This window comes from Melanerpes formicivorus, unplaced genomic scaffold (genome assembly GCF_026170545.1).
Source record: "Melanerpes formicivorus ecotype bairdi unplaced genomic scaffold, bMelFor1.0.p_v2 SCAF_59, whole genome shotgun sequence".
In the NCBI taxonomy this organism is placed as follows: domain Eukaryota; kingdom Metazoa; phylum Chordata; class Aves; order Piciformes; family Picidae; genus Melanerpes; species Melanerpes formicivorus.
The window spans coordinates 3,148,867-3,172,161 of record NW_027142411.1 but is presented as its reverse complement, the minus strand read 5'-3'; the positions used below and the strand labels follow the sequence as shown (position 1 = coordinate 3,172,161).

Here is a 23,295-nt window from a genome sequence, read left to right as displayed (position 1 = left end):
ATTCCCTAGGACTACTTTAAGTCCTTGATTGTTTTCTCATTAAAATTCCTTTCTTGTTTTAGTATTTGTGGGATGTTTGATGTTTACTCATAATTTGGATTAGTTGGGGTTTGGAAGGATGTAGACTGATTCTGATAGTCTTAAAAAAGAACTTTCAGTTTTAAAAATAGCCTGACAGGCTACTTGAACAGGAGGCTGCATGGAGCAGATACTTGCAAGTTTTACCAGCATGCCTGTACTTCTTAACACCAACTTTCCCCTATCTTTGGATAGATCTACAGTACTGTGTTTCAATGTTGTTTTGACTAGCCAGGTTTCTGACACAGGTTAGCCTATAGATGTGAAAGGGAACACAAAGCCAGGTCAGTAGTGATTTTTCTCTTCCTTTTTTTAAGAGCTGAGTAGAGAATTGTAAGTGAAGCAGTAGCCAATTATGTTTTTACTTTGTTTAAAACTCATACAAACACAGCCTCAGGAACTTGCTCTGTTCCAGCAGAGAGCCCCTGTGTGTGTGCCATACAGAGCTCATGTGCAATATAGGGTAGCTGTGTTGAGCCATTTTGTTTAAATAGCAAAGACAGGAGAAGTCAGGAGATCTTACAGCTTGACTTACTAGGAGGTACTGGGAATGGAGAGGATGCTGGATCCTTGCTGGAAGTTTGGCCCTGGGAAATTAGACAGTGTACAGAAAGGTGCTGCTTCTGGATGTGTTCTCTTGATCCTGCAGAGTTCTTATACTAATGAATGACAGCACAGAACTAGTGACTTCTACTGGCACTAGTAGATTGTCTTTAAGATAAACAAGAGCTCCCAATGGTTTTTAAGGAAGCTAAGTTGCATCTTCCCTGTTCTCGGTGACTGAAAGTGAGTAACTAAACTTTCTTGAAGCCAGCTGTTAAACTAGCTTGTTTTTTTTCCCCTGCAGTCAGCTTTTACTCTGTGTTGCTGCTGTAGTAAAGCTTGCACAAGTAGGACTAGCAGCAGATGAGACTAATGGAAAAATATTTTTTCCTCCCTACTCCCACCCTTCTGCCCCCACTATGTGCAGCTGGCAGTGGCTCAGGAAGATGCAGAGGATGTGTCTACAAAATGTAGTGCAGCACTGAAGAAATGTCTGCTGTTTTTCTGACCTAGATTTCCTTAGCTGTTGTAAGAGCATGCTATGCAAATGCTACTCGGATTGGGATAAAATGGGACTCCAAGAAACATAGCTGAGTAGTTTCACTGTTTAAGAATTTCCACTCTTCACTTATGTGCATGATTTCATTATGGTTTTTACCAGCACTCCAGAGTGCTGGTCTGAATCCTGCTGTAGAGGTGTGGCAGTGGTTAGTCTGTAGGAGATGCCTTTGCTTTGTGAGGTGCCCCTCTGCTCCTCTGGTGTAGACATGGGTGTGCAGAGGCTTGGTCAAGTGGGTGTTGAGCATGTTCCTGTCTGACCTTTGTGAGTTGCAGCTGCTTCTGAGGAACCTGCCATGTCTTGCAGCAGGCAGTACAGCTGGAGAAACTGGCTTGTGATGGTTGGGAATTGGAAGGAGAGAGAGATGGCTGTGAAAAGAGCTGCTTGCAGGTGTCTGGCAAAAGCAGCGACACAGTGAATGGGAAGATTAAGCCTCTGATGTTAGGATATGGTGAAAAGGCAGGAGAAGACCCTTCCTCCTCTAGTCCAGTGTTGTATGTCCACTCACTGAAGCCATTGGCACCATTCAGTCTACTACAGATACAGAACAAGCCTTTCCGTTTCTGAGCGGTTCAGTTCACTGGGTTGCACAGCAATGAAGCGATTAATCCAGCCTGTAAATGGCAGAGTTAGACATTTATAACTCTGCATGTTGGGATCTTGCTTGTTATTGACTTGTAGAACCTGTTGCTTATGAAAATACTTGAATTATGATACACATGAATGGTAGTTCCTGGGGGCTGGAAGCACAGGTTTCTGTGGAAAGAAACTGGGGGCGAGAAACTGGTTACTTTTTGCTGTTCTGTTTGCCTTTGTTTAAAGTGTGGCTCTGTCTGATCTTCAGATGATGAAGATGAGCTGCTACAGGATGGAGCTGCTACAGAACTATTGATGGGTACTTGTTTATAGGACAGGTGCCATGTTACACTCCTTTGTCATCTCATCTGGAAGCCGTGTTTGAATCTCATTCAGGTTCCTCTGAGGCAATGTAGCATGCCTGAAAGATCCTTGCAATGTGCCTTGGCTTCAGATTGTGTTCAGTAGTTTTGGGTCATCTGCTTGGGTAAAACCTGAAACACACCCAAATTAGAGTGGTTGGTTGGTTTGTTTTGTATGGTTTGTTTTGTTTTTTGTCGTGTTAGGAAGATGATTCTGTTTTGGTTGGGTGTGAGTAAATAAATTGCAGAGTCTGGCATGAGCCACATGGGAATTGTGCAAACCAGGGCTTCACAACTGTCTGCGTGTTCAGTTACTACTTCAAATGCTAAAATGGGTTTACTTTGAGGGCAGTGTAAATGTAACATGAAAAACAATCTTTAATTATTTAGGAGTAACAAGAAGAAGCAGGTTTGGTTTGGTGTTCTGTTGGGGTGGTGTTTTTTCTTCTTAAAAAAAACCCCAAACCATAAAATACTTCTGTAGTGTGAAATACTGTTTGTGTAATGGCATTTGGTCTGGAATTGGTTATGCATTTACCTAGCAGATGAGAATGTTGGTGGTATGGGTTTGTCCAAGCAATAAGCAAAACACTGCTAATGCATAGCTAGCAGGAAATAGGGCACTGCTTCACGTCTGCAGCGTTTTTCCATTCTAGATCCTATGATTAAATTCACTTTTAAAATTGATGCCTTTCAATTGCAGCCAATTGAGAGTCTCTTCTGTTCAGCTTAGTTCAATCCAGTTAAGTACTTGGGTTTGTTTTGGGCTTTTTTTAAGAGTAAGTGTTAATTTTACTGTTCTTTGTTTCAAAGCAGCTATCATTCTGCTGTTAACTAAGTGTGGAGTACCCTGGTTTTTAAATGTGACCCTTTCTCATAATATGCCATCAGAAAGTGTCTGACCTCAGAAATATGCTCTGTAGTTAGAACTGATCTTTATGCCTAAGTGGAGAAAGGGAAGTCAGCAGTAGCTGAATCTTTCAAGGATTATTGAAGACTGCTGGAGGTGACAAAAGATCAGCTGATGTAGTGGAGATCTAACCATATTTAAGGCACTGAAGTCTTGCCACATTACAGCCAAAAGGGAACTAAGAAATAGTGGAAACATAAGGGTTGCAGCAACATGGAAAACTCCAGAGGTGCAGTGAAGAGCTGAAATTTAAATGTTCTGCTAGAATTTCTGTCCTCACCACCCAAAGCCAGGTTGAATTCAGAGGTCTGGTTGAGTTCTGGTTTTACTCAATGTTGTGTTTTTGTACCATTAGAGCACAATTTTGTTTATCCAGGGTGCTGAATCACTGGTGCTTCTCAAACTTCCCCCTCTGGTGAGCGTTGCTTTCCTCAGTTTTCTGGCCTGTGAGAAGTTAATTTGTGATTGAAGGCTCCTTGCAGTCATTACCAGAGTTAATAGCACATTTCTTCCAGCCTTAAGGATGCAGACTAGGAACAGGAGGGAAATCAGTCATTCTTCTGCTTAGGGTAAAAGATGGTTTCCTGCTGGAGAAGCAGGGCTATGTTTAAGCCATATGATCCCAAATATTCCTGTCTGTGCCAGCTGTTTCAGATGTGGGAAATGCATGTGCTTTGCAAGGAATGAGACCTACTTGGTTTCATACATTAAATTGGGACTGCTGGGCCAACTAAATGAGAACAATAAATCTAGATGTTAATTCAAGAAAGTTTATAATGGCTTCAGAAACTCCAAGTAGTGTAAAAGCCATTGATTTCTTCTGTATCTTGTGTGTGTGTATTCTGCTGTACCATTAATTTAAACAGTCTGGATGTAAGAATGTCTTGGTAGTATGACATTCTTCCTGAAATTCTGTGGGTATTTTTCAGGCAGGAAAAATGCTGACCATGTTGTGGTTTTTTTGGAAATCATCTGTAATTATGTCATTTAACCACACAATAAGGCTTTCTGTGGTAACATTTTAGATAAACAGGAAAGCCCTTTTTTTCCCCCCCTCTTTTCACTTTGTTTTCATTGCAGAGCTGTCTTCTTTATTTTTAGTGCCGTCGTTTGATTATTTTCCTCAAAAACAACCAACAACCAAACCAACACAACATCTTCTGACAGGAAAAGGACACCATTAGCAAACTCCTCAAAAGTTCTCTTTCAGCACTGTTGCCTGTGGTGGCACATTGTCTCCCTTTTGGGGGCATTCAGGGGGTTGATGTAAATGCAAGCCATTTACATAGCCCTCAGGCAGATGATTTCTTCATCAAGGGCCCTTCTCCAGGGGAATCTACAGGAAAGTTGAGATGGATACGGTGATGGCAGGAGGCAAATGTGGCTAAATTAAAGGACATTGGATCCCAGTCTGGAGTCTCTCTTTTAGGACTTAAATGGCCCCAAATTGTGGTCTCTTCATCCCCTTCCAGAGAGGGGCTGCTGCTTCCCTCTGAATGGAGCCTTTATGTGGGGGTTCAGTGCTGTTCAACAGCAGTGCAGCAGCCTGCCTCTGTATTGCTCTGAAGTTTATTAATTATGAATTCTGAGCTTTGGAGTATATAAATAACATGTGATGGTGAGAGCTCATTGCTCCAAGTGCCTCTTCACTACCTAATTTATTTCTAAATGCTCCATGCAAGAAACTCTTTCATCATTCTTGAGCACTGACTGCTAAGATGGGTGCATTTAGCTTTGAAGAAGCAATGCTGTCTGGTATGGAGAAGAATCAGAGTGAGATTTTGATCAGCAGAACAGACTGGAGATGCCAAGAACCAGTTCTCAGATTCACAGAATGGTTTGGGTTGGGAGGGACCTTAAAGATCATCTAGTTCCAACCCCTCTGGCATTGGCAGGGACACCTCCCAGTAGACAATTGTCCAGTGCAGTGATTGTTGTCAGATTTTTTGGCTCCCTCAGCCTCATGTTGGTTACACAAGTCACAGCTGTCCATATTGTTAGCAAATGAACCTGATAATGTTTGGGCTTGTACTACAGTAGTACAGAATCACTGCTTTTAAAAGAATACTGTTTTTGAAGTGTCACATTTCAGATACTGTGGCTAGAGCAATGGGGAGTTTATTGGAACAGCTGAAAAGGAAAGTTTTGCCAGCAATGCTTGAGCCTGCTTGAAATGGCTAAGACTGGAATATATTTTTCTGAAGAGCTTTACTTTTTTCTAAGAAAATTGTGTTTGATGTTATCTGCAGTTGTGAGGCTTGTGTTCAGGGCAAATGTGAGCTCCACTACATGAGCAGCTCACCGTGAGCCAGCAGTGTGTCCTGGGCTGCAGCAAGGAGAGTATGGCCAGCAGTGCAAGAGAGGGGTCTAGAGCTGAGTCTAGTTGAGGCATCCCTGCCCATGGTGGGGAGGTTGGAGCAGATGATCTTTAAGGTCCCTTCCAACCTGAGCCATTCTAGGATTTTGTGAATTCAAAAGACATCTTGGTAGAGTTAACACAAAAGATTGGACGTGGGATTGGGATTGGATGTGGCACTTGGTGCCATGGTCTAGTCATGAGGTCTGTGGTGACAGCTTGGACTTGATGATCTTTGATGTCTCTTCCAACCTTGGTGATACTGTGAAAAGTAGACTCTTCATCCTTCAAAGTCTGTCAAATAGACAAAACTGAAATGCACAAACACTGCACATCAGTGTGTGCTCCCATTTAATACCATCAGCTAGCACTGATCAGCTGCCTCAGATGCACAGCTCATAGGCAGGTCTGAGTTTCAAACTGATTCCTGTTTGAGTGGTTAAAAAGAAAGAAAAGGTTGCATGGATGAGTTCAGTTTTGTTTGGGTTTTTGCTTGCTTAAAGTTTTTTAAGTTCTCCATGGCAAACAAGGAAGGCTTTTAGAGTGTTTTGCTTTGGATTTCAAGACAGCAACCTTCCCTCCCTCCCTCCCACCCACTTACATTTTTTAGAAATAGATCACTTTTATTTTTTTTGCTCTGATGCAAAATTGTAATGACATTGTAGCAAGGCCCTGCAATTGGAGGATGAAGAAACTGGGGGGAGAGCCTTCCCAGAGTTAAATATTCCATCACTTGAAGGGTTTGCACTAGCAAAACTTAAGTTTAAAAGATTGACAGAAGCCACAACACAAATGAATTCAGTTAAACTTCTCTTGGCCAGTTTCAGTGATGATTTGCAGGTACACTTTTTATGTTTCAACCCTGACTTTGTTGTTGCCTCCTACTACAACCCCAGCAAAATGAAGAACCAGGATGTTAAAGGAAGCTTTGGTCACTAACATCAGCAGTAATTTTAAGTAAAGGACTCGTCCAACCTGGCCTTGAATACCTCCAGGGAGGAGGCAGCCACAGTCTTCCTGGGCAGCCTGTTCCAGCATCTCACCACCCTCATACTGAAGAACTTCTTCCTAAGATCCAGTCTAACTGTACTCTCCCTCAGCTCAAACCATTCCCCCTTGCCCTGTTTCTAGACACTCTCATGAAAAGTCCCTCTGCAGCCTTCTTGTAGGATCTCTCCAGGTATTGGAAGGCAGCTCTAAGGTCCCCCTGGAGTCTTCTCCAGGCTGAACACCCCTGGCTCCTTCAGCCTGCCTTTGCAGCAGAGGTTCTCTAGCCCTTGGATCATCTTTATGGCCTCCCCTGGACTCATTCCAATAGCTCTGTATCCTCCTTGTACTGGGGACACCAGACATGGAGGCATTATTGGAGTTGGGGTCTCAGCAGAGCAGGGTAAAGGGGCAGAATCACCATGATCAACCCTTAGTTTGCAGCACCAGCAGTGGTTTCCTTCTCCTGTCAGCAGCTTGGCTTATTCTAAGGGAATGCTCAAATATGTCTTTATATGAAATACAGTACCCTGATGATAAAACCCCATGAAAATGCAGGCTTTTATGGAGGCTGATAAAGATGCTGAATCTATTCTGGTTTGAATTGATGTAGAGCTCAAAGTGGTGGAGATGTTCAAAGAACAGCTTCATTGAAATGTCTTTCCCAGTCACACTGCATTGATGCTGTGGTACTGAGCTTGAGGTCGTCCAGACAGACACATGCATTCCATCTGCAGGCTTTGGAACAGCAGACCAGGAGCTGTTTCAGAAGATGAAATGAACTGCTTGAGGTGCTGTCTGCATCTGGAGCCAGTGGCCTGTCGGGCTTCCCTGCCTTTCTGGGTGTCTCAGGCACTCTGATGTGAGGCTGCTGTACTTGTGCGGAGGTGCAGGGTGTTGGACAGCAGACAGCCAGAAGGTCTTGCGCTCGCTTGCTTTTGTTTTTGCTCCTCAGACAGTGCCCTGCTCTAAACCAAAATCACACATTCCTCAGTGTAAACTGATCGTGTTCCCAATGGAAATTTCAGGAATACTTGTGGCTACTTTCAAACTGTGGAAATCTATTTATATTTTTTCCACTTGTTTTTCTTCCTAGGTTTTGGCACTGATTGCATTCATCTGCATAGAGACCATCATGGAATGCTCCCCTTGCGAAGGCCTTTATTTCTTTGAGTTTGTGAGCTGCAGTGCATTGGTGGTGACTGGAGTTCTGTTGCTTATGTTCAGTCTAAATCTTCACACGAGAATACCACAGATCAACTGGAATCTTACTGTAAGTTCAGACCAATCCTCACTCTCCTCAAATAAATCTGCTGTTAAATCTGCTCCTTGAACTTTGCTTTCTGCCCTTGCTTAAGACGGAGTGTGAGGGTTCTTTATGCTAAGTAAAGGAGATGTTTTACTGAGATTTAGTTTGAATGCTAACAGCAGAATGAGCTTTGAAATGTAGCAGGATTCAACCACACTAAATAGAAGGAAAACTGTCTTCTGGTAGATTCTCTTTGGAAGGAAAAACTTGCTGCTAATGCCAGCAATTACTGTTTGTGGATGAAGTGGATAAAGCTGCAGCCTGTAGTTACTTAACTTTGACAGATGCTGTGTTTACAGTAGCCCCTTGTTCTCTCTCAAGGTTTAGTTTTTCCCCCCCTGTGTTAGAACAGCCATGCTACATACATTTTCTTACCCAGATGAATACTGTCTTGGGGCAGCAGTGTAAGAAGTGATGTGCTCTCTGTGAAGATCAGGTGTGTTGAATTGCTTGCCCCAACTGTTGAATGTTGACTGGCAGTGCTTGGTGTAGCCTCCAAGAGGAGGGCTTTCAGGAAGGGAACTGCTGGCAGTGCACATTCCTTCTCTACAAGTCTCTTTCCATGCTGCATTGTGAGTTAATCTTTCGGATTGGGTTGCATAAACACAGGGCACAAAATCAACATAAGTCACTCTAGCAAATCTGTCAGCTTCAAGGACAATATTTACATCAACTCTTTGGAGTAGTACCGATAGATATGTGCCTATGTTCTGGTTTGGTTTAGGACAGGACTTTTGTAAGGACTGTTGGAGGCCAGGCTCAGAGGGTTTGAGACTTCTGCATCACTTTTTATTTTCTCTATGTATTTTTAAAAGTGTAATGTATGAATGTTGCTGTTTGGACATTTGCAGTGGTTGCTTTTAAGCCTAAATGACTTGTCTGAAGTGAGATTGAATGTGGAATTAGAAGATCCCTTGTACCCTGGGGATGCATGATTGAACTCTTCCTAGGAATGCTTGGTAAATAGATTTGATGGACTGAGAACTGAGATAGGAAACTGGGGTGGGAGAGATCCAGGTGGCTTGCAAAACAAAACCCAGTAGAACCACTGGAGTGTTACCAGATTGTCTCGCCTTTGCTCCTTTTGTCTCCTTGCTGGTGATGTCACCACTTACCTCAGTGGCAAGCTGCAGAGAGAAGGTAGTCCCTGTTGCCATTTTGGCTGTTCAGGGAGCATTGCAGCAGCAGCCTGACAGCTGATACCAGGAACTAAAGACCCTCTTTTCATACCCCAGTTTTGTGCATGCTGGTAGGTACTTCACACACACTTGTTATGCTCTTGTGCGTCCTGAGTGTCACACAAAACGTGACGGTCACATCACACCAGCAGAACCAAGACTTTCTCAAGAGGCCCCAGAGTGGTATGCATGGTGCTCATGACAGAGCTGTTCTGCCTCTGGAAGAGTCAATTCACTGGCTTTGCATACCTTTGGTTCTGGATGTCTGTACCTTTTTGTTCCATTGTTGACACTCCCCTGCCCCCTGTGGCACGCTCCTGCTGCCTGCCAGAGCACTTTGACAATGTATTGAACATACTTTAAGTGCAGAAGCCTGAAAGCAACTCCCTAGAGGCCTTTCCCCACTAAATCATGCAGGAGATCCCAGTGTGTAACTGGTGGGACCCTTCACCCTCTCTGATTTCTGGCATTTGAGAAGAACTGCTGCTTTGAGTGCCAGTGGTACTTGTCTGCATGGCTCTCTGCTAGAGGTCCCGAGAGAAGAGGGTTTACAGCTCCAGCCGGCTCTAGTGTGGTTTGTTTGATCTGTTTGCTTGTTGGTTTGTCGTAGGTGTTCTGGTTTTGTGGTTGCAGAGGAGGACTCCCGGGGTGCTGGTGGATGAGAAGCTGACCAACAGACTTTCTGAAGGCTTTAGGAGGTGGTGACTCCTGCTGGTGTATAAATTCATTAATACACATGATTGAAAAAGAAAATCCGGAAGGCTTAGTAATGGATGCTTCCCTTGTGAGAAGCCTCAGACTTTGCTGTGAGTGGCTGGGTGAGGAGAGGTGATTGTTACAGTGCTTGGAAGAGTTCAGAGGTCTTAAATTTAGGAAGAAGTCTTTAAACACAGCACTCACACAGACTTCCTAGGAAGCATTTGAAACCATTTGCTTTCAGAGGATCCTACAGGTTAGAAAGCACCAAGCCATCAGCTGCTGTTGTCCAACACAGGATTGCTTCCTAAAGGAACTTGATTGGAATTCCTCTTCTTTCTCCTGTATTGTGGATATATTGTCTGGTGTCTACCCTCCCTGGTTGGAATGACAAAGAGCAGCTAACAGATAGGTAAATTGACTTCATTTTGTGAAAGATGTATTTTTAGCTGTCTGGGGAAAAGAGGCTTTGTTTTGTCCTAATTAGAGACTTGCCAACAATTTTCACATTTTCCTGAGGGAAACAGGGAAGAAACAGGGAGATGGTGAGAGAAAACTTGTTGGGAAGAGGCAGGGTTGTAATAGGCAGGTGAAGGGACAGTCACTTGGCTGTGCTGTGCAGCACTGTCAATGTTATGCAAAAATGCAAAAGCTGGGGAACCTGTCAGTGGAAATTTCCATTTCCTTTATACTTCCCAGCTCAAAAGGGAGCCTGTTCTACAAGGAGCCCAGCAAGTGGCACAGGGGAATGAAGAGCAAACTACAGCAGAGATTCCTGCCTGCCTGATGAGCTGCTGCTGTGAAATGTTTGGTTTCAGAGTTAGCTAATAACTGAGTGTTTGCTATCATTTTGTTTGGCAAAATTATCCTTTAAACCAAAAAAAGAGAAGAATTCATCATCTGCATCTTGTGTGATCTACAGGGAGAGCTTAAGATACTGCAGCCAAAGTGGGTGCATGACACACTTGTGCAGTGCCCCCTGGAAACAGGGTGGGGGGAGGACAGGACAGAAATGTGTGCATTAACTTTGGTGTTCTGGTAAATTTGCATCTGGGTTCCCAGGCTCTCTGACAATTCCTCCCCCTGCAGAGTGGAGCAACCCTCACGCCGCAGGACCTTTTTGCCAGGGCTGACACCTGAGATGACTTGAGCAGGAAGGGAAAAGATGGCAAATAGCTGAGAATACTGGAATTGAAAAGAAACTATTTATTTGACATTCTGTACAGCGAGGGGGGTGAGACATTGGAATGTGTTGCCCAGGGAGGTCGTGGATGCCCCCTCCCTGGAGGTGTTGAAGGCCAGGTTGGATGAGGCCTTGAGCAGCCTGGGCTGGGGGGAGGTGTCCCTGCCCATGGCAGGGGGTTGGAGCCGAATGACCTTTAAGATCCCTTCCAACCCAACCCATTCTGTCATTCCATGAACTGAGCACAGAACACATTCTAATCAGTATTCTGCCAGCTTATTAGCTTGGAGTTAGTCCCAGGGAAGCACTGCTACAGGGAGGAAGCATGAGGAGCCAGGTGTCTCTCTTAGAAAACAAAGAGAAGTTTTCACACAGCACAGAACACAGCCACTGATTTCATCATCTCTGCAGGGCTGGGATTTTCTTCACTTGTTGCAGTGATGAAATTGTGTGCAAGCAACTGATACTGGAATTAGTTGGCAGAAAATGTGATGTGGTGCCAGAATGAGAAACTGTCTTGTTCCAGCCTTGGCTCTGAAGAGTGTAATTACAAAGCTGTAGTTCATCAAAGTCCTGCACAGGGCAATCTTTTGTAAATTTACTTTTTTCCCTTTTTGCTCCTTAAGGACATCTTGGTTTTCTTTGGCTTGCTTGGCTGTTGAATGAGAAATGAAACTATCCTTCACGTTAGTGTTTACTGCTGTCAGAATAGCAATAGCTGGTAAGGAGAAAAATGAGTATTTTATAAATCAAAATAAAAGGTCAGATTTCCTGTGGGCTGCTGCTCTTCTGGGACAGTTCTGGTGGAAATGATGCTTTATTCTGTAAGAAACACAAATGTTAAATACAAGAAATCTTGCATGGTTTGGTATTTCCTGCTGTTAAGGTCTGTTGCTTTGTGACACTGACTGCTGGTCCTGTGTGTGCAGCGCTGCTCATGGCAAAACCCAGGGAAAGCAGCGAGGAGCATCAGAGAGAACCGAGGGGGAGACAGGCAGGGGATCTTCAAGGAACCCAAATGAAGTGGAGATTGTGGAAGCATTCCCTGAGGAACTTGATTTGCCTTTACAGCAGAGTTGCTGTGTCTAGCAGAGCTTGTATTCCAACTCAGAAATAATTAGAAATTAAATCACTTGATGTGCCCCTGGGCAGCCTGAGCTACTTGGAGGAGTCCCTTCTGAGCAGGACAGAACTGAGCTGCTGGTGGCATTAGCAAATCCATGTCCTTGGATACTCGGCTTTGGACTTACAGGAGCACTGGTGGCTGAACAGAGTAACTTGCAAGTAACCAGAAGTCAGTCTCTTGAAATGATTTTGGAAGGGAGCAAGGGAGCAGCAGCAGCCTGGAGGGGATGTGACTGAGCGCATAGATGTTGTTGTGTGTTATGGCTGGCAGCTCTGTGCAGTGTTTTATGGCACAGCACCCTGTCTCATGAGGCTGCTGTCATTTCAGCAGAGATTCCTTTGTGTGATGTGGTTTTTACTTTGTCTATAAATATAATAGCAGGAACTTCAGCTGCATCAGGGCCCGGGTTGAAATGGTTCATCTTCTTTCAATTAGTTTCTTCTTTTTCTTGTCACCATTATTCCTTTTCCCTTACGTGGGAAAAAAGCTACCTTATTTCAGGGAGTGTCCTTCACTTCTGGGGTTCTTGCTGTAGTTCCTTCTGGTTTGCTTCTGCTCTGATTTAATCCCAATCCATTGTGTTTTTGCTGCTCTTGCCTTTCTGCTCCAAGAATAAGTGCCAACACTTGGGTTAGAACCCTCCATCTGTGATGTTACTGTTAGCTGTATGACAGTGTTATTGGTGTCATTGCTCTCAGAAGCCAGATCATCTGATCAGTGGATATGAAAGACTGTGTCAGTCTCAGCTTTTTAAGAAACCAACTTTATTCTATGAATAGAAATCAATTGCATTAAAAGTATGTGCCCCTGGGGTGTGGCTGAGCATATGTTCTAAAGTGTCTGCTTGAAGCATCCATCCATGCAATCAATGTTACAGCATCTGTGTGTTCTCACAGTTAAGTGGCTCTTAGCCAGAGAAGCAGGACAGGACATGCACTGTTCTGCAGTGAAGCCTCTAAGAGCTGGTAGAAAAATTGGTGACTGTTACCTGGGCAGTGCCAGGAGCACTCTTGTGATGTGACAGAGCAAGGGGTGCCTGCAGTGCTCAGCTTGGATATTTAGGTTACTTCAGCATGGAAGAGATTTCCCCGCTGAGACTTCTGCTGATCAATACTTCAAGGGTGGGTGTCAGGACGATGGGACCAGTCTGTTTTCAGTGGTGCCCAGTGACAAGACAAGGGGTAACAGTCGCAAATGTGAACATCAGAAGCTCCATCTAAACATGAGGAGGAAGTTATTTAAGGGTGACAGCACTGAAGCAGGCTGCCCAAGAGGGCTGGTAGAGTATCCATTTCTGGAGCCACTCCAAAGCCTCCTAGACATGTTCCTATGTGACCTTCTCTAGGTGACCCTGCCTTGGACTCAATCTCCAGAGGTCCCTTCCAGGCCCTGCCATTCTGTGTGATCAGTTGAGGTAGAACAGCTTTACTCCTTGCTTCTGCTGACAGTACTTTTGTAATAAGCCCAACAGGAATGGAGGTGACACATCCAGAATCTGCAGTGGTGCTCCGTGTGTTCATGCTGTGTGACTTGGTTCTCAGAGTGAGGAGCACATATGCTGTGCTTCCTCTGCAATCAGCTTTGCCTCCCTCTGAGTAAGTGGCAAACTGCACAGGAAGTGGGGCAGTAGTGCTGTGGTTCTTGTTCTGACCATCTTCTGCTTCATCACTTGTAATAAAGGCAAGCAAAGAATCATTGTTGAGTCATGCTAATGAATTTATTCTTTTTATTAGGATCTGGTCAACACTGGACTCAGCACTTTCTTCTTTTTCATTGCCTCTGTAGTACTTGCTGCTTTAAACCATAAAACTGGAGCAGAAATTGCTGCTGTGGTAAGAATTTAAACTTTATATGTGACTTTGTAAACTTCATGCATGACTCTTCTCTTCTATTAAAACTAAGACTGACTTCCCTCGTGTTCATTGAATACTCCTCTTTCCTTTGCCATCACAATTTACTTCTGATTTTATAGCTGGCTCTGAGGTAATTCTGATTTTCAAACTATTGCCGTCTTGAGTTGTTTGTCTTAAGGCTTGAGCAAGAACAAAGAGAAAAATGACTTGGAGAACACTTCAGCAGCTGAACTTGCCTTGCTCCTTTTTTCTATAGCTAGCTTAGATGATTCTGCTCTGTATTGCAAGCCTACACAAAAAAAAAATAGAGCCAAATATCCACAAGGAGTTGGAGCTTTGTACCCATAATTTGCTGAATTCTTGCTCCTTACAGAGTCCAGCAGTGCTTCAAGATTTTTGTATCTACAACAGGCGAGTCAGGCAAATAATTTTGTGCTTGAGTTGGCAACCTTTCTTCTTTCACATCTGGACACTGAAAATCAAAGAATCCTAGAATGGTTTGGATTGGAAGAGACTCTTAAAGATCATCCAGTTCCAACTCTTCCCTCCTATGGGCAGGGACACCTCCCACCAGCCCAGGTTGCTCAAGGTCTCATACAGCCTGGCCTTGAGCACCTCCAGGGAGGGGACATCCACAGCCTCCCTTGGGCAACCTGTTGCAATGTCTCCCCATCCTCACTGTAAAGAATTTCTTCCTAATCTCCCCTCTCCCAACTCAAATCCATTCCCTCTCACCCTTGTAAAGAAAGTCCCTTGCTAGCTTTCTTGTAGCCCCCTTCAGGCACTGGAAGGTTGCTATGAGGTCTCCCTGGAGCGTTCTCTTCTCCAGGCTGAATGACCCCAGTTCTCTCAGCCTGTCCCCATAGGGTTAGTGCTCCAGAATCCCAGAACTCTTCTGCAGAAGCATACAGGAAGAACCCCAAATGAGCTCCTTCTGCAGGCTGGGTGTCTGGCCTGGGTGTCTGTTCTCTTGCCAGTGCTTCACTGTTGTGTGCACCCTGAGGAATGAGCTGCATTCTTCTCCACAAGAGCTTCCTCCATTGAAGTTGCCTTGCCGGGTTCATTTGTCATGTTTGTAGTCAGAGAACTCCTTCTGCAATCGTTGGTCTTGGTTGCTTTTGCAGATCTTTAGCTGCTTGCAGAAGAAAACATCAGTTTTCCAGGCCGCGATCGTTTGTCAGTGCAAATAAAGGCGAACCCCCGGCTTCTGAGGATTGTATTGTGAAACGGCTATTGTTCTTGTCTCCAACGCTGCCTCTGACAGTTCTTTCTGCTTCTTGCAGATCTTTGGTTTCTTGGCAATGGCAGTGTATGCTGTGAACACTTACTTAGCTGTTAAAAAGTGGCGGATGAGCAGCAGGCAGCAAAGCAGTCGTCAGAGCAGCGACTACATCCGAGCTCGGACAGAGTCCAGAGAGGTGGATCACCGCCCCGAGATCCAGCGGCTCGACGCGTGACAGCCACCTCCACCTGCAGCTGCGACGAACTGCTCAGCTCCCTGGGGCAACAAAGGGGTTTGGGCTTGGCTTGGTTTTTTTTTTTTTAGCTTTATTTAAAGAAGAAAAGGAAGATCAGATGGTGGTAAAGAATGCCCAGCCCTGCATCTGTGCAGCAATGCCTTGAGTCAGAAGCTGTTCTCATGTTGTTGGTCAATGGAAAGCAGGATCCCTTTAAGCTGTTCATATATATACACATATATTATATAGCTTATATAATATATATATATGGTTTGAAGACTTGGTTTGGACTAACTGCACGGTACTTTCCTTCCCTCTCCCAAGTGCAAGCTCTTAATGTACCTGTTCCACCACAAAGTGTGTTCAGAAACGTGTTCTGCCACTCCTCCGTCATCTGTCACAAACACTAAGACCAGCACTACATTGCTTGGTTAATCTAGCAAAGAAATCCACCCAAACCCAATTTAATACAAGTGAAAAGGAAGTGAGGTGCAAATAGCAATAACTTTAGCCATATCTTGTGTCCAACAAGCTCTGTATCCATCCTCAAGCAGTGCAGCTTGAGCCACCCCTGCAAGATCTGCTGAAGCTTCCCTGTTGGTGCATTTCCAGAGTTGAAATGGACAACAATTTCCCATTCTTTGTTTGATGGCTGTAGAGCAGAGGTAATTCCCCTATGGGTTGTTCTGAAATTGCCATATTCAATTCATGCTTTAGTGTGGCCAGCCTTGAACTTTGTGTGCAAAGCAAACATTCCCTGCAAGGTCACCAGAATGCACCCAGTGCAAGTTCATGGTCATCTGCTGATGTTGGGGCACCTTTTATTTCCCATCTGAAATGGGAAAATGAATACATTTGGGAGGCAGGGTGGAGAAAAGGGGCTTGAGGGACACAGTAGGGAAAGAAGGGATTATTATCCAGTACACTTGCATTCCAGTCATGGCTTTCTTCTTTTTTCCTTTGTTGTTGTTTTAAGGTTCAACCTTGCTGAGAAGCCTTAGGGGTAAGCAAGAACTAGCCAGAAAAAAAAAAGATGATGTGCTTATAAAGTGTTTCTGAAGCTGCAATACCTTGATTCATGTAAGAGAACTGTTTTCCTGTTTGGAAAGTTGGTTGTTTCTGCTAAAATCAGAACTGTTGGTAGTAGGTAAAACTGATCTTTAAATTGCTATTTTTTTAAATGGGTGTTTAGTCAGTTATTCCCCCCCAGTATTTTAGCTAACTGCAGTTCTCCTTTTAATTGTACTTCCACTGAAGGGAAGGATATTTTGTGTACTTCTGCAGTAATCAGATAATGTCATAATGTAGTTAAGATGTCCATTGATATTTGGTTTGGGGGTTTGATAGGTTTTTATGTGCAGAATCCATTCTTTGGCTTGCACCTTACATGGAGAATGTGTATGGGAGTAGCTCTCTAGAGCTGAATCCCCTTCTGGTGTCAGCTGGTGAAATCTTTGCAACCAGCACAACTGTGCCCCATGAATGCCTGAATTTATCTCACCTTTGGCCACGTTGTGTTGTACTCTTGGGTGAATGAGAGCAGTTAACTGATGGCGGTACCTTGCAGACAGGTCACTTCTAAACAAGTTTTAAACTAACAAAAGATCAATAGAGATACCCGGGGTAGTGACAGGTGTGAGCATAATGCTGCAACGCTGGAGGCAAGCACCAGAATTCTGCCTGACAAAAGCCATGTCTCTTTGCTTTCAGTTAACTGATGTCCACAGTGCATTCCTCCTTAGTGGCTAGGAGATTAAGATTCAGAGAGAGTTCTTAATGAACACTTGCATTTTGTAAGTGAAGGATGGTTTGCCACTTGCTGTAGTAACATTTTATTGTCCTTCATTGAAAGTTAATGCCACAGGGAGCAGCAGCTTCAGAAAGCTCAACCCACCTAAGCCACACTCTAGTGCTGGCTTTAGAAGATGCACATCTGCTCGAGGTGGTGTCTCAGCAGGGCTGCTGTGCAGTGCAGGAAAAGCAGATGACCATTCTGTGTCCAGTGCAGTATGAGGTAAAGTTTACTATTGCAAGTACAGCAGTTGTTACAGCCCTGCTATTTCTCAGCACCCTGCCTGCTCTTGGCAGAGTGTGGGGAGGATCTGTAGATACTGTCAGTTATTTAAAGACCCTTTTAATTGTGAACTGGCATTAAAGCAGTTGAGAGTGAAAAAGTTAAAGGTTGTTTAAAACCCACCCAAACACATTCATAGATTCATAGAATGGGTTGGGTTAGAAGAGACCTCACAGATCATCCAGTTCCAACCCCCCTGTGCCATGAGCAGACCTCCCACTAGCCCAGGTTGCTCAAGATCCCATCCAACCTGGCCTTGAGCACCTCCAGCGAGGGGACATCCATGACTTCCCTGGGCAACCTGTTCCAGAAATACAACAAAACCAAACTAAAACCCAAACCAAATGAGCCAATGACAAAATGCTCAACCACCACAACTACACTTCCACACCAAAAAGACCCAAACAGGTCCCCCAGCTCCTATAGGGAATATTGTCCTCCAGGAGATCCATGCTTTCAGAGTGGAGCCCTCACCTTAGATCAAGACACAGAAGTTAGGTGATGTATGGAGGAGGCTTCTTGTAGGGAGTGTGTCCTGTTTGCTGGTTCATGACAAGGTCTGGAGAGGGCTGCCCTTATTTATTTACCCCATGGCTTGAGCTGAGCACAGCTTTCAGTGCAGAATTCCAAAATCAGATACTTTGTAAACCAGAACAATGTAAATTTATAATTTCCTTCTTTTGGGGATCAAAGAGAATTTTAGTTTTGTACAGTCTCTACTTCCTAAACCTCTAAGTGAAGCATTTATTGCTCTGCAGAGATGTGATTTACTCTTTGAATGATACAGAAGGGAATCGAGTAGCTGTGAGACAACTGAGCATCGTGTGATACATGCATGGTTGCATTTAGTGTTTAATCCCCCTCCAGCTGAATTCTCCCTGGTGTCTTGAGGAGCTGGGAATGTTTCAAGACTGTTATCCAACTTGCAGTCATTATTTAAAAAGAAAAATGTAGAGAAAGAAACGAGGGTAGAACATTTAACTTTAATGTAAACCTTGATTCAGTCAGGTGGAATTGCTTCTCCCAGGCAGTAAGTCTCAGTTGTAATTGCTGAGCAAGCAGAGGTTATTTCTGTCTCCCGAGAGTACTGTTTAGCTTCATAAAGGGACTCAAATGCCACTGTAAGTACAACTAAATTCAAACTGAACATTTGGACCTTGTAGGAATGGGATGCTTGAATCCTCAGTGGTTCTGCTTAGCCTTCTTTCATCAGACTAAGCCCCCAGGTCCCAGGTGTTCCTGCATGTAGAAATGAAGGTAGACTCTGCACCGTATGCACAGACATCAGAAGATGAATGAAAGCATGAGGTGTGATTGGAGCAGCAGCACTGTTGTTTGGTTTTGGAAGAGGATAGGTGCTCAGCCTTAGTTTACCATACATTGCTGCAGGGATGTGCAAGCATGAAGGAATTAAAGCACTCAAAGCCAAAATGAAGCCACAGAGATGATTCAAGGGCTGCAGCACCTCTGCTGTGAGGATAGGCTGAGGGAGCTGGGGTTGTTCAGCCTGGAGAAGAGAAGACTCTGGGGGGACCTTAAATCTGATTTCTAATAGCTGAAAAGATCCTAGAAGAAGGCTGCACAGAGACCTTTCATGAGGGTGCCTAGGGGACAGGCCAAGGGGGAATGGTTTGAATCTGAGGCAGAGCAGGGTTAGACTGGAGCTGAGGAAGAAGTTCTTCAGCAGGAGGGTGGTGAGACTCTGGAACAGACTACTCAGGAAGGCTGTGGATGCCTCCTCCCTGGGGCTGTTCACAGCTAGGTTGCATGAGGACTTGAGCAGCTGAGTCTAGGTGAGAAGTGTCCCTGCCCATGGCAGGAGGTTGGAGCAGATGATCACTGAGGTCCCTTCCAACCTCAGCCATTCTATGGTTTTATGACATCTGCACTTTGAGGGAAGAAGAGAAACACCTTGAATCAGCAGTAAAAGTAAGTGTAGAAGTGTTCATGCCTAAATCCAGGGCTGTGGAATAGTACAGCTGAAGTGCTGTTAGTGGTGCAGCTCAAAAGCTGAGGTGTGATGACAGGTTGGTATGAGTCTCAGCTGCAGTGTAGGCATTGATTTACAGATGCAGGACATGGATGCTTGCATCAGAAGGGCTCTGTGTCTAGAAGGAAGGATGGTTTCAGACAAATTCCTGCTCCCACTGAACTGGGCAAAGCTGTCATGTAGCATTTCTGACAACTGTGCTGTCAGTTCTTATTTGTAGCATCAAATGGATTGTTTGGAGGGCCACCAAAGCTCAGAGAGACCCTGCAGGTAGAGATGTTCTGTGTATGAATTTTAGTAGCAACAGAAGAGTTTACAAACTAAGGTGAAATAGGCAGAAAACCCAGCAGAATGCTGGGAAACACTTTGTAGACATTCTGCCATAGTCCTCTCCTTAACAGAGGGAGTAAGGTACAAAATGAGTTTCTCCAGATAGTCAGGAGGACTCTGAGTGCCACTTCAGAGCTTTTCCTAGTGTGTTATTTTCTGTTGGCCACTTGACCACCTGGCTAGATCAGTGTGACAGTGTCAGAGTGGGTGGTGCTGTCCAACCTGAAAGGGTTCCTTTAGTAGTTCTGTTCTTCTTTTTCCCTGGTCTGTTTACAATGTCTGCAATTTAGCCATTTGTATTCTAACAGTCCTCCTGCAGCTCTGCTGGCACTGTGATATCTGATAGCCTTTACATTTACACTCTGCAACACAACCTGACTTTTTGGATGTGCAGCTTGCTAAAGTGTTCTTAGGTATGCCCAGAAAGGACAGTTGTCTGTTTCTCATGAGTGTGATGATGTGACTTCAGCTCCCCAGGGTGCCAGTGCCCCTCTGGGTGTGCTGGCTGCTGGCTGAGCTAGGGGAATTTGCCTTTTTTAATCTCTACGGGTTGAGAAGTATTTTTTTACAACTAGGCAGAGCTACTCCTTTTTTAAATGATACTTGGCAGACAGAAGCTATTTAATTTTATATGCAGTATACAGAGTGACCTTGATTGACATATTTATAACTTAGAGCTTTTTTGGTGTGTTTGTCTGTAGACTTCCCAGGGAGCGTGTGGAAACACCGACTGGCATTTCGGGAAGGGTGTGGGAACTGCCTTCAGGAATGCAGAGTGAGGGCACAGGAGCACTTGCAAAGGCAGTGGCCAGATTATCTAACAGTAGCTGGGCTTTCTCTTCTGGGTGGGTTGGGGCTGGTCCCTACAGCTGTTTTACTAAGGTCTGGATGCGAGTAGCAGAACAAAGCCTGACCGTCTGCCTCTGCTGAGCGGCACAGGCTGCTGGTGAGAGGATGGGAAATGGCAGGGGATTGTCTCTGGTTTGCTGTGGACAAAGGTCTCAGTAGGCATGTTTAATGAAAACCTTCATGTGTTTGACAGAAAACACTCGCTCTTAACTAGGCTGATTTGTCACTCTTGGTAACCTTTCAAGCCCCAAAGTAGACTTGTCTGAATAGTTATAGTGGTGTGAGATTTTTCCTGATGTCCCCAGGTTCAGGTGGTTCTGGCCAGCACCCTTTTCCTACAAGAGTTGATACCTTTGTTTTTTCTACTGTTTGTACTTTAATTGTGAATGTTGACTGCTTCCTGCTCGTTGGATATTGTGGAGGGAGAGCATATCCTGGCACTCCAGCTCATCCAGCTCTAACTCACCCATCACAGGTCTGGAGTAAGAAAATACTTTGATTTATATATTGTGGCAAATTTATTCCATTTTAAAAGGATTTCTCTACTTTTAAGACACATTTATGGTATAAGAGAACAAATCACTTAGCTAATCATTTATCTCTTGTCTAGACTTTTCTCCTGTGTTAGTGTCCCTTGGAAACTATTTGTATATGTTGAAGTTTGTTAAGGGTTCAGGAACCCCCAGTAAAATAGTAAAGTATGTATTTATTTCTCACACTGCTCAGTTTGGCTTTGCAAGTTGACACTTGGTATGGCTGCTTTTTTTCATTTTTAGTTTTCCTTCACAGAATTGTAAACAAATGCTGAAAAACTGCTTCACCTAGGGTGCCTTCCATGTGTGGTGTCAAGACTCGTTGCTCACAAAGCAGAGGTGTGAAAGTTCTCAAGGAGAAACACTATTTTTGTATCGTGGGTCAGGAGAGCTGCTCTGGTCTCATTGTGCTTTGTCTCCACTGATCCCAGCTCTGTGGGTGCTGCAGTCATCCCCCTGCCCTTTTTGTGCACTAGAGAGTTAAATCTCATCCTCTGACAAATCAAAGGATTGTAGCATTTTTGCTCTGCCTTCAGCTGCTGCCTGAGAGATGGAGCTGAAGCTGGTGGAAGCTAGGAGGTGTTCCAGATTTCTTTGCTTGAGGCTTATGGATGGAGATGCTCAGTGGAGGAAATCTGTAGCCTTGTTGCTGTTTCTGTTAAAGCACAGCAGGCCTACCCTAAACATTTTGATTCTAGCTTATAATTTATGGTGTCTGAGGAGGTCTGAAAGACTTTATCCCTCAGGGATATAGGCCCTACACCAGCAGATTTTTAACTGCCAAGGCTCAGGGGTACCAGAGAGAATTCCATCCTGGGCTGAGCAAAGGCAGTGCAATTTGCCTTTTCTGCTGTGAAATGCCCTTGGTGTTTTGCTGTTGAAGGAAGAAAAATGGTGATGTTTTGCCAAGGAGAATTGTCCAAGCATACCCTGAGTGCAGAACCTGACTCTTCCTGTTGCTCAGGCAGAATTTTGCCTGAGTAAGGACGTAGGGGACTGCAGATCAGGTGCTCTCTCCTCACCAAATCCTGATCAGGAGTATCCCAAGCCAGCAAATGCAGGTGGTGCAGCCTCAAAACAATGTGACAGGACTTTCTTTGGGAAGTTCTCAAACTGCATCCAGGACCAGCTGATGAGGTGGATGCTGTCTGTAGCAGCACCTACCAGCTGTGATCACTGTCTGCTCAGTATGCTCAGCTCCAGCTTCCATCTCCCAGCTCTGTAGGTGAAAGTTGTGCTGTTCACATTAATCAATTCCAAAGGCAGAGCAGCTCTACAAGAACATGGAACCCCCAAGCTGGTTTCACACCAGAAATGATTTTTCCAGTCTCTTGTGTGCTTCTTTTCTCTTGTGTTCATGCTAAACAGAACCCATAAGCTGAAGAGTTGTCTGGCAGTGGAGGAAGCAGCCTTGGGTTTGAAATCCATCCTGTTGCAGCATAATTTCAGTGGTGTATTTATCAGTTCTAAATCTCATTTTGTTTTTCCAGTCTTTTGTATATGGGCACAATACCTTTTGTACATTGTTTATTTTCTAATGTAGTTGTCTTCCTTCCTTTTTTTCTTTTCTCTCTGAGATTTGAAGATTTGAGCTCTCTGGATTTTCATGGTACTCTTCTGATCATGTCTTCGTAGTGGTAAAAGTCTGTATTTTTGTATGTAGGGAAAATGGTAGTTTTCTAACACTTATCTTGATCAATATGATATGGAATCATTTGTGAAGGACTTCCTGTTTAATAAATGGACATGAAAGTATGGAAACATTCTCTTCATTTCTAAAGGCAACACAGCAGCTCATTATACCAAGTGCTGTGGGCAGGCAGTTGACAATCCAGCAAGTGCCCTTCCTAAATGCACTCTCTAAGCAAGACCCTGCCATGGGGGTTGAAAGAGGTTCTCTTCCCCTCTACTCTGTCCTGCTGATGCCACATCTGGAATATTGTGTCCAGTTCTGGGCCCCTCAGGTCAAGAAAGACCTCAGTGAATTCCTGGAAAGACTCCAGCACAGAGCCACAAAGCTGCTGAAGGCAGTGGAACATCCTCTGTGTGAGGACAGGCTGAGGCACCTGGGGCTCTTGAGCTTGGAGCAGAGGAGTTGGAGCCTCATTGCTGTTGATAAAGATGTGCAGGGCAGTGTGGGGAGGACAGAGCCAGGCTCTGCTCAGGGATGTCCAATGACAGGTCAAGGGGCAGTGGGGGCAAGCTGGAGCAGAGGAGGTGCCAGGAGGACAGAAGGGAAACTTCATCACTGTGAGTGTGCTGGAGCCCTGGAGCAGGCTGCCCAGAGAGGTTGTGGAGTCTCCTCTGGAGACATTCCAGACCTGCCTGGATGTGTTCCTGTGTGAT

The 23,295-nt window shown here is 44.5% G+C and overlaps 1 protein-coding gene across 3 annotated transcripts in view; it reads left to right on the top strand.

The window, feature by feature from the left end:
- The window catches only part of CMTM4 (CKLF like MARVEL transmembrane domain containing 4), a 54,110-nt gene that overhangs the window by 10,757 nt on the left and 20,058 nt on the right, over nucleotides 1-23,295 (top strand). The window contains exons 2-4 of one of the 3 annotated variants that reach the window (XM_068161638.1): nucleotides 7,468-7,644; nucleotides 13,597-13,695; nucleotides 15,000-22,704. In XM_068161638.1, coding sequence (XP_068017739.1) covers nucleotides 7,468-7,644; nucleotides 13,597-13,695; nucleotides 15,000-15,173 — 450 coding nt within the window. In that variant the 3' untranslated portion in view covers nucleotides 15,174-22,704. Of the gene's footprint in view, nucleotides 1-7,467; nucleotides 7,645-13,596; nucleotides 13,696-14,999; nucleotides 22,705-23,295 lie in introns of those variants that run through there. The other 2 variants (XM_068161640.1, XM_068161639.1) reach the window with 2 other exon arrangements.